Raw genomic sequence first — 11241 nt, forward strand, 5'->3', positions numbered from 1 at the left:
AAATTGTGGTGTACGATATTTAAATTTTCAAGCGACAGTCGGTCCCAGCTTATGAATGGAACGCGAGGCTGAAAAGGACGAAATGCTTAAGGCAAAACAGTTCCCCTGTCGTGTGTCCACAGACCCAAGGTGCGTCTGCCAGGGGAAACGTGAACCTCACGACGTCGCCCGGCGTTGCGCTGTGGCCCTCACTTTTCAGTCGTTCACTTCAGCTATCCACGGCCAGTCGTCCACCTGACATACACATGGATTAAATTTGTTATCGCCCAAATGCAGTTTCCCTGTGGCCCATCGTGAAAAGAGGCACGGCCGGATTCACCTGTTTGCACGGCCACGACTTCCCCGCAGGTGTGATGCTATTAGAGTCCCAAGTGGTTTAATGCCACGACAAGGTTGGACAAATCTGAGTCCATCCCATAGGACCTCATCCCCATCGTTCTACGAATGATGGACACCGCCTTAGAAGGCATGCGCCCCTTTTCCTCCTCTCCTGCCTCTACTACCCGTCCACAGCGACAGAAGCGCTAAACATGTTATTTCATCCAACATACCAAGATATACGGAACGGGTCCCACGCCGCGGTGGTCCCATGCATGACTAGAAAACAGAAGCACGCCGGCAGACAGACAGACGCAAAAAATGGTTTGCCGCCATTCATGGAGTGGCGCCGCGCGGGAATCTGTACAAGCGGTTTGTCATGGAGGACTAAGGCCCAGAAGCTCCCCAGGGCCCGCAGCAACCCCATGCAACCTATCGAGAGGAAAGGCGCATGCAGAGCTGTAGGGCGACTCGCCACACCACTCGAGCCTCAACAATCTAACTCAACGCAACATTGCCTTGCACATGCAGATCATACCGTGTAAGGCAATAAGGCAGGAAAGGAGGTTCAACAGCAACTCGCTGCTCAAGGTGGAACACGTATAAGATAGGGTGGTGGTCACCTTACGATCGGACGGAACAACATACACATGTGCATATAGGACAAGCAACGTCAATACCGGGGCCGTGGTGTTCGAGCGCCGCCCACGAAGCTCTTGCTTGGGACACAAAACATGCGGAGCAATTTACTTTTGTACATATGCGCACAAGCACACCAACAACGCTGCTGACATACGCGCCGAAGGAACACCCTCACGTACCTCTCGGCCATGAAACACATGCTGACTCATCACACATTCCTTACCCCTTGCCTTCTTTGCTCGAGCCTTTCTGCCTCCCAACCTCCGTCCGCTCATCATTTAAATTGCCTACCTGGCAGGCTGACACCTGCTACCTGGCAGGACCTCCGCATATATACCTACCCCCCAATTATGCCCTTCCAACAGCTCGTGCGCAGCCAGTTGCAACATGAAAAGCACGTGATTTCCATGGTCCGTTGAACCACGAAGCCCCAAACGAGCCCATGGCCGAGAACGAGGTATGGCAGCGGCTGTTGGAAAGCTGCTTCAATCCCCCACACCGAAAGGCTAACCCCGCCTTCAGTTCGTCCCTGTTCTTCGCACTCCCGTTTAATTATGCACACTCTCCTTCGCATCCTGCGAATGGGTTGCAGCCTCAGGCCCCCCTGTGGTCCGCAATGACCTTCTCGTAGTCTAGGGTTATGCTTCGGAGCCGCTCGGACTCCAGTCCGACTAGACCGCTACCAACGTCGCCTTGGGCCCCTGTGAGCCCGGCACCAGGGGCACCACCGGCACTACCGTCACCATCCCCTGGAGTATCACCAGCAGCGTCGCCAGCCTCGTGAGGCGGCGCTACGTCGATCATCGTGTAGGAATTGATGCCTCCGAGCTGGCTCTGCTGGCCGCCTATCCCATGCAGCTGCTGGATCCAGTCGTTGGAGCGGAAGGTGTCGTTGCCTGTCAGCAACGTGAGGCCATTCCCCATCAGATCGTCCGTCTTGAGCATGTCCAGGCTGAACATAGAGCCGGCTTGCTGGCCGTGACCACCGTCGCCCAAATGGTGGCCGGTAGGCGCGTGGAGATCTGCAAACAGCGTATAGGGCAAGCATTAAGCGGATTTCAGATCGGGACCGGAAGAAGACACCCATCCCTGTGGGAATACAAGCAAACTAGTTTTGTGCGTTAGCATTTGCACATGGGCCCACCAAACATGTGAACGATTGATGGGCACGGACTATTATGGCTAATGCTGCAGGACGTCTCCGGTAGGCGGGGTGATGCTGGAGCCATGCTTCAAAAGGTCGCAACGCAAACAGCTTGCCTGCATAGCGGACATCACAATGTTCCACGGTGAAAAGTACGCGGCCGATCGAAACCGCGGCAAGAAGAAGACCTCCGAACCATATTGGCAAAAAAAGCTTGAAGCGTCTCTATTTTCCCTTGGAAGGCGGGGATAGCCCAAGGTGCACACGGAGGCGGGGCTGGGCCACCTCCAGATCCCCTAACCTTTAACAACTCCATTCCCGGCACGAGCACGCCGCATTCTTTCCGTGGCATCGTGTCGGACGTCCGATACCCCCTTCACACCACCTTGCACACTTCTCGCACCATTTAGATCTTGCGCTGCAAGCTGGCCGCCGCCGCCGGCCCCATTCGGCGGCATATGATGGAACCTTGGGAACGCGTCCGCGATGTTCATCATCATGGCGTCCGCCGCAAACGGTGAGCGCGTCGCTCCGCTGCTCGTGGCGCTTCCCGACCCGCCGGCAGCAGGCGGGTGATGAATCGTCGCGGCGCCCATTACCCCCACCGCCTGTTGACCACCCACGAGGCCGCTGCTGGTGCCGCTGCCCGCTCCGTTGACGGCCGGTGGCACGTTACCGCCGCCAAGATCCTGAACTGACGGCGCCACGGTTGGTCCCGTGCGCTGCTGGCTGATTGCCGGCTGCACCTTCACTGAGGGCTGCTGCTGTTGCGACAATTGCCGTTGTCGCTGCGATTGCGGCTGCTGTTGCAGTACAAAGGGTGTGGAATTATTGATACGGTGGCCACCACCCGGCGCCTGCACGGGAAGTTGGCTCATCCCTGCAATCTGCATGGGCATCTCCGCCAGCCCGACATAAGCGCCAGCTTCGGGCTGGCCGTATGTGACACCTCGCTGACCGTACATACCTCCCGCATAACCGGCACCACCACCGCCGCCGCCGGCTACCGTCAAGCCACCGAGTACCGGCGACGGAGGCCCACCGGGGATACCGTACGGGGCCGCCGGCATCACTCCCGCCAAGTTTGGCCCCAACGGCATCAGTGGCACGCCTGCCGCGCCCCCGTTAGAGGGCCCGGCGCCAGCGGCGGCTGCCACGGCAGGGCCAGGTCCAGGGGGGGTAGCCGGGGGCACAGCCTCCTCGTTTTCGCTAAAGATGGCCCAGTTGGGGTGGTTGGTCATGTACCAGTTCTGGACGGCAGAGTTCTTCAGTCGCGGAATCGCGCTGAAGTCCGCCGGGCTGAGCTGCTGCAGCTGGATAATCTGGGTTGGAACATCCGGACCTTGGCCTGCCTTGACAACGCCTGATGCAGGTCATGTGCGGAAGGAGGGATGGGAAAGTGGTCAGCTTGCAAGTCAGGAAATCCGCTTTTCCCACCAGCACGCTGCCATCACTATCATAGAAAGCTTAAACAACCCATCATAGAGGCCCGGCAGGACCTTTCTAACCCCTTTGAAGCCAATTATAACAAGGTGTGTGTGAGTTGTGTTACTCTCCGAAGGTGTAACGGGCTCCATATGAGCCCGGGGCACAAGGGCCAGCCGAATGCTGTCTGAAATAGATATCATAAAAACACATCATTTAAAAATTTTTCATCCTCTCGCTCAAAAGGAAAAGGTACACTATCACCAAAATGTCCTCGGCTGTGGCACAGCCTGCGGCGTCAGATGTCGTACCTATGGGGTTGTCCAGCTGGACAGCTCCGTTCTTGCACTGGTACAGCAGCCCCAGGCTCAATGGCACGTACCACCAAACTCGGTTGCGGAAGTCAGGCGATACAGCGCTCATAGCGTGCTGGCACACCTCCTCCCACTTCTCCGGGGAGAGCTTAAGGACGTGGCGTAGCTGCGGGGGCCGGTCATATAGGGCGGATAGGTACAAGGAAACGCAAGCCGTGGTAAGGAAAGCTTACGCGACGTCTATCCATACCGGCCAGACGCGGTGGGAACACTACGCTCCCCTGGTGTAAGCAAATGGTAAGGGAAGCGAGTAAGCAGCGCCATGACCATAGCGCAACAAAGGCCCGGAATGGCAGGGTTTTGGAGCCACGGGCCCATGCCAACCCTTTCCAACAACTTCGGTGCTCCGCCTTCCACCTCACCCTGTTCTTCAGCTCGTTGTTGTTCTCGCTCAAGTCCACCAGCTTCCGGAACTGGCCGACCTTCTCCACCTTGACGAGATCCTCAGGCAGCTTGAAGTCAAAGCCTGCATGCAGTCCGGGAAACCGCAACGTGTCACAGCTGAACGGGAAGCCGCTTTCCAATCAGGGAGGCGGGCTCTCCAGCTAACAGTTGTCTCCTCGCACTGTGTGCGACTGCAATGCTACAGGGGCAGCAACGGACAGCCTGATCAGCCACTACACCCATGCCCGAGACCTTGTGACCTAGCAGCCGACGTCCCCTGTTGGCGCCGCGCTCTCTCAGCTGTCCGACTTTCCCCCCCAAACTGTTCACCTTCCTCCTGAAAGGCCATCCGCAGATCATTGAGCTTTTCCACCGTGGCCTTGCCGATATGCACAAGCTTCGAAATGCCGTCCATGACGGAGGGAATGTCCGACTTGATGGCACCCTTGACGCGCTTAGTGGCCACCTGGAAGATGCGGATGGGGCAGTCATCAGCAAGCAACGCGGGCTGGCCAGCTCGTCAAGCAGCCAATGTCCGACGTTCTCCAACCCTCCCACAGTAACACATGCGCAATTGCAGGTAGGACGCACCACGAAGCTCTCTGACACGACGTAAGTAACGTAGGGCACCGGCTCCCCGTCCTCCTTCACAGCCCACACCAGCAACCGGAAGGTGGGCGCCTTGCCGCTCAGCAGCGCCTCGCTACTGGTGGTCAGGGCCAGGTCCGACAGCTTGGCGGTGCCGTGCTGATGGAGAAGCCCAGCAAGGGGAGGGAGTTGCAGCATTGGCAAGGCAGCCGCGTAAAAAGGACGTCAAGCCAAGCTGAAAAACATCCAAGCAAATCCAATTTTTTAGCCAAATAATAGCGACTTTCGACATGGCAGTTCAAAGGGCGAGAGCAACGCTACGAAAACCATTCGGCGGGTGGTTTTGGTTGTTGTGTACGCGTCAGGAAGGCGAGGGTTTTACACCAAACTATGCTGCGCCTCACCTCCAGCGGCAAGAACACCTGCAGGTCGGTGTCAGACATGCCGTCGCGCTTGAGCAGTGCCTTCGTGTGGTAGTTGATGACGCAGCTCTTTAAGGTGTTGGTAGACAATAACGTGTTGTCAGGGCACAGCTCCTTGTACTTTTCGCCGTTGAGCATGTGCAGCTGCAAACCATTATCGCAGCAAGACGTTACCCACGCTTGAAGCAAACACCTCTCCCGTCTCGCATGATGTACAAGACGTGAAGGATAGCATGCAACCCGTAGCAAATAAGGGCAAATCTACATGCCCTGCAATCACGCAGCATACTCAAAGGCGCGAACGGGTGCAAATGTCCGTGAACCTACCTCGAGCCTCACCCCCGCCGGTAGGCCCTCGGTGTGACATGCGCCAGTATCGTCCACCAGCTCAACTCGCAGCTGTGCGCCGCACTTCGCCTTGAGGTAGTCGTCGATCAAATACTTGGATTTTACATTCCGGGTGCAGAGGCGACTGGGGTTGTACTGGCACAGGACACAGGTCTGGTCACCGCAACCCGTCGACCTGAGTGGGTCAGTGGAGCATTGGAAAAGGAGGCGAGCCGCATAGTGCAAGGCCCGGGATGAATGGCGATGGCAACGGTGTCTGTTATGGGGTAGGTAAGGAGCGAGGGATAAAAGCTGCGTAACCAACCGGACAACATGAAATGGGGCACATTTTCGGGTTCCTTAAGCCTCGGTCGTACGCGGTGAACCATAGCCACCGGCGCATTTTGTGTGCTTTAGCCGGTTGGCAAGAGCGAGGATGGAACCTGAGCTGGCGCTAGGCATGCAACGCTGTTGGTCGCCGGGATGTAGGAGGTGCTACTCCCGCCGGTGCGGTGCGTGCATATCATTAGAGGCCTGCTTGGGCTTAGTCAGTAACGACGGGGCATTTAGAGCCGCGAACCCGTGGACTACCAGCTCCATGCCCGACCATACCGCCCATGGGCCCCGCAAGGTACACTCACTGGCAGTCGTGCCGTATAACCAGCCGCAAGGGGCGCTGTGGCGCAGCTGCAGCCTCAAGCTGCTGCATAGCTATCATCGCTTCATCAATTACACTCCTAACTTGATCAGGCGATAATCCATTACCGATTAGTCGAAGCAGGATAGTCCCGAACTGCCGAAGTTTTGCGTCCAAGTATAACTGCATGGACGTGGAAGCAGTCGCATCATTCAAGGTGACAGAAAAAATGACGCACGAACAAACTCACATCAAAAGAAGTCCGATAAGGACGCAGTTCAGCAGGAAACGGAATAGGGGTGTCCATTCTGGTTATCTCTGCCCTTGGCCCTGGGCCCCCAAAGGGGCCTTTAGCAAGTGCAAGCCAAAAATGGCCGGACTGGTTCGTATATGGACTGTGGTATTACAAAAAGGACAGACCGGCGCTCGGAACCGAGTCAGAAGTGTTTAAAAAAGTAGACGCAACTACCAAGCCAAACTCATGCACAGTCAGAAACTGCAAATCACAACACAAAAAGGGCTAAGGGACAAAATAGGCCCTGTTCGGGTCAGATAGAGCAGTTCAGTGAAGCTGTACGGTAGTTCGGTTTCGTACCAGAGCGCCAGGCCCAAACGAAGGAAAACATGGAAATAGGATTGCCAAAGTCAACTTAATATCGTGTCCAGTTTATTGCTGTGTTGGGTGTTCTTCTATAACAGTGTTTTGGCTTTCGGAGGTTCAGACAGCAATGCCTCTGGTCGTTCCTAGTGTGCTTAGATCTATGTAGGGGATAAACCCTTATTCTTTGCAGTTGAGCTGCAATGGACGCGTCCCAAATAGAGAAGGAGGCACTTGAGAAGGCAAAGAAGGTAAACGCCTCATGTTCTCTGCTATGTTGAATCTATTGCTAACTCTGCTGGTATTGTACATTGTCTTTTGCTTGTATGCCTATCCTTCGTCAATTCAAGGAACGCTTGCAAAAGCGGGCCAATACAATTGCCAGCCTTTTGCGTAAATTTATGGTTGAATGGAATTCTGCCTATATGAAGGAACTTGAGGCAGCACGAGCAGGTGCGTGCCCCGTGTGAGCTCGACTGCCCTCTCGTTTATATACTCACGAATCCGTAAAAAACCCTTACGTTTACGAACCTGGAGTGCCATGCGAACATCTTTGTTGCTTGGGTGTAGTTTTAACGTGGCTATTCAGGAGGGTCCGAAGCCGAATGTGCCCAAGGGGCCCATGTCATCTGTATCTTGCGGGCGTAGAAGCCCATATCGTGAACACTGGCGATGATACTGTTCCATTAACACCCCATCTTCTTCCCGCGGCATCCCGACTTACCGCCCGCCCGCGGTTGTTACATTACGCCTTCAGCTGCTGCCGCGAAAGCGGCCATGAGGGGGAAAAGACGACGGAAGGTCAAGGTTGCAAAGCCAGAACCCAACACAAAGGACGCAAAGAAAAAGTCGAGGAAACCAAAGACAAGGATGGTGGGTGGTGGTGCAGACGGCAATCGGTAGGGGTGCCAACGCAGGCAGCAGCGTATGGTAGCGATTGGACCTGTACGCAGCAGCGTATGAGGATCAGGCGATGTTCCTAGGAAGGTGTTTTGCTTCATCTTGCTTGCAAGTTGATTCCCGTCCTTAGCCTGGTACCCACGTGCCCCTCCCTCAGTTTACCTCCTCAAATCCCACCCAATGGCGGCAAAGACCATTATTGACACCAGAGCACCATACCCCAGCAACCCGCTCCTCCTTGTGGTTGCGAATAACGACAGTTGCTTCCACCGTTGGTCATTCTCGCCTATAATCTACCCTCACTTCTTTTCCTTACAGGCTGAGGTATGGTTCCTGCTATTCAGCTCCATCGATGAGCTGATCAACAAACAGAAGCGCATAGTTCTAGAGGACCTGTACCGGGGCACGGAGCTGCTTTCCCCTCCGGAGCTCGTGCAGCTGCGTAACATTCTACACACCGCAAACAAAAAGGCGAGTATGTATTCATGGCGGCCGCATGAACACACGCCCAACCTATGCTCGATTATCCCCACTTTTGTCGAACAATTAATTAGACTCCTAAACCGCACCAACTCGCAATGCCTGACCCAGATCAGGAAAACACTAATATGTGAGCCGTAACCGGTGAAACATAATCCCACACAAGGCCCACAATCTTGCACGCTGTACATAGAAACTCCCCCAGCATGGCGCAACGTTCGTTCCACGTCACACATTGATCACCAACCTTGTCTGGCCTTAGGTCCTCCCTGCGGATATGAACGTCAACCAGATCAACATCAAGCAGACGCTGTGGGCGGCTGCCGCGGCTCATGAGTATTCGGCGGTGGACCGCACGCTGCTGTATCCGGTGCCTGCGCTGGCGGTGATGCGGGCAAAGGGGTTAGGCGCTAAGCAGCTGCAGGAGCTGGGTAAGCGCAGAGGACGGAATTGGTGGTGGGCGCACAGGCCGGAAAGACGACCGGGCGCCTTGAACGACCCCGGGACATGGAGATATGGGTTTGCCTGTTCGCCCAAAGTGCAGGACAAGCCGTGCTCGTATGAAAGGTTCTGCGTAAGATGTGGCCTCGGATTCAGCTAACGAAGTATATGTCGCCCACGTAACATGCTGGGCTGTAAGCAACTCAGGAAAGCACGTTTCCATCCCTTTCTAGCGGTTTTTTTAACTAGAATCTCTGGATGTTGCCGCTTGTAGGGTACCACGAACGTGAGCTCCTGCGGCAGGGCTTTAAGGCCAGTGATGTGAGCGAGGTGGCGCCCCATGAGCCCGCTCGCCTGCGAGCAGCCGGCCTCAGCGTTAGTGACCTGGTGGCGGGCTTCGGTGGCCTGATGCGCCTGCCGCCTGACCTGCAGGGCTTCCGGGGTGTCCAGAAGCTGAAGGCGGCTGGTTACTCAGCAGCTGACATGGTGGCGGGTGGTCTGGACAACGCTTGGGACCTGGCGAGAGCAGGTGAATGTGTGGCCAGTTTTACAGTACTGTACGGGTTTCTAGCACCATGACCACTGGCAGCCTTTGCCATGGCCTCCCTCCGCGTTTCAGCTTACATTTTCACGCACTTTGTTACCAACTGCCAAAGTCTCGCACCCGCCCTTTTGTCGCCCGCCATGCAGGCTTTACTGCTGCGGAGGTTTACTCGGCAGGTGTACCCGCAGAGGCTCTGCGGCCTGCCGGCTTCGGGTTACCAGAGCTGCGGCCGCCGGGCTTCCTTGGGCCTTCGGTTTCGGTGCTTCAGGAAACGGATCCGCGAATACTGCCCCCTGCACTCGAGGGCACGGGGGGGGGCATCTGGCCGCGGCTGCTGCAGCCGCAGGCTGCGCCGTCCAAAGATCACAGTAAGCGGGCAGGGACGCTTTCGGGAATGACGTGCAATTTGGGTTACTGGGCAAGGCGTGGGGTTGTTTGGTGGGGCTTGTGCGCGCGCGTGTGTGTTTTCTCCTATAGGTGCGGGAATGTGAGGGTGATCGGGTATGAGTAGATGAGGAGGGAAAAACATGCCCGCAGGTGAAATTGCGACGAGTTATGTGTGCAAGCGCTCAGCTAAGCAGGGGTGGCCCTGTCCCATTTTGCCCCTTCGGTTTATGACTCTTACGGCCGTGTCCAGTATTTATCTAACGACGCAATGCCCATGCCGCGCCTTCCGTGCTTTCGGCGCCTTCTTTTGACCTTACGCTTTCGCGCCCTTTTTACGCTCGTTTGGGACCACGCCACATTATCATTTCTCTCCACCGATGCATCCGTTCCAACCAACGGCCACACCTACCCATTCATCCGTTTCAACCAACGGCCACACCTACCCATGCATCCGTTCCAACCAACGGCCGCACCTACCCATTCATCCGTTCCAACCAACGGTCACACCTACCCATTCATCCGTTCCAACCAACGGCCACACCTACCCATTCATCCGTTTCAACCAACGGCCACACCTACCCATTCATCCGTTCCAACCAACGGCCACACCTACCCATTTATCCGTTCCAACCAACGGCCACACCTACCCATCCATCCGTTCCAACCAACGGCCACACCTACCCATTCATCCGTTCCAACCAACGGCCACACCTACGCAAGCCTTCCAACATATTTCCACTGCTGCCTTCGCAGCTAAAGGCGCCAACGCCTTCAGGTTCGGCTACCGCAGCCGGCCTGGCACCGCCGCCCCGACGGTCCCCTTGGTCCCCTCGCCCACTGCAACAAGTACCGGGCTCGTGGCCAATCGGCCGGCGGACCCGGTGCGTCAGGTGGCATGGCCCGATGCCCCGCCTATGGGAATCAGCAGCGGCAGTGTTGTGTCGGTCACTGCAGGCGCGCCGCCATTGGCGTCGACCATATCCCGCGTCGGCTCTATGGGAGCGAGCACTCTAAGCGTTGGGAGCTAAGGCAGCGGCAGCAGCAGAAAGTTGCCCCTGCGTGACACGCATAATTGAGGCGCCCAGGGGGCGTGACCACCTGCCGCTAGCAGCCTGAAGCCTTTCGCGTCCCCCGTGTTGACTTTGGCATATGACGGTGGTTGCCTTGCTCCTCTTGGCATTTTGTCTTTATACCTCGGCGTTCTGCCTGGTGCACTGGATTTCCTCCGCGCAGCAGTGCACAGTGGCAAGAGGTTGGACACGCAGGGAACACAGGCGAGGACTAGGCCGGAGCTGCTGACCCAGCTGTCTCTGCCAGAAATGCCTTGAAAATCCAGGGTGCCTACTTTAGTTTTTAACAACGACATGTGTGGCTTTTGCAATTAGCTCTCTTTGCCTGTCAGTGCGGTTACAGCTGGGCACGGCAAAGGATCGCAGGGTATGTGCATCATTAGTAGGATGTTAACACATTAGGTTAGCTAGGGGCAAAGCTGAGATATGGATTGGCAGTTTTGTAGTATACATGCAGGTGATATGGCTACAGGGATGGGACAGGAGAGGCACAGCAGGGAGGCTACACGTAGGTGTAACTGATACAGACAGAGTTGCGAAGTTGTATGGCTATGTCAGCG

General features: G+C 56.2%; 2 protein-coding genes across 2 annotated transcripts; one reads left to right on the plus strand and one right to left on the minus strand.

The window, feature by feature from the left end:
- Positions 1-1554: 1554 nt before the first annotated feature.
- VOLCADRAFT_115791 (uncharacterized protein) lies at positions 1555-6568 on the minus strand (the record flags this gene model as incomplete). The annotated part of the gene is made up of 10 exons (XM_002946169.1): positions 1555-1982; positions 2406-3467; positions 3841-4009; positions 4266-4369; positions 4618-4753; positions 4879-5034; positions 5280-5441; positions 5625-5820; positions 6266-6444; positions 6512-6568. 10 exons carry the CDS (start codon positions 6566-6568, stop codon positions 1555-1557), a joined length of 2649 nt encoding a protein of 882 aa, XP_002946215.1.
- Positions 6569-6909: 341 nt separating this feature from the next.
- VOLCADRAFT_102812 (uncharacterized protein) lies at positions 6910-10639 on the plus strand (the record flags this gene model as incomplete). Its single annotated transcript, XM_002945819.1, has 9 exons — positions 6910-7110; positions 7210-7312; positions 7617-7732; positions 8078-8230; positions 8502-8670; positions 8955-9209; positions 9371-9592; positions 10365-10426; positions 10502-10639. Exons 1-9 carry the CDS (start codon positions 7063-7065, stop codon positions 10637-10639), a joined length of 1266 nt encoding a protein of 421 aa, XP_002945865.1. The 5' UTR covers positions 6910-7062.
- Positions 10640-11241: the final 602 nt, after the last annotated feature.

This window comes from Volvox carteri (genome assembly GCF_000143455.1).
Source record: "Volvox carteri f. nagariensis unplaced genomic scaffold VOLCAscaffold_1, whole genome shotgun sequence".
NCBI lineage: Eukaryota > Viridiplantae > Chlorophyta > Chlorophyceae > Chlamydomonadales > Volvocaceae > Volvox > Volvox carteri.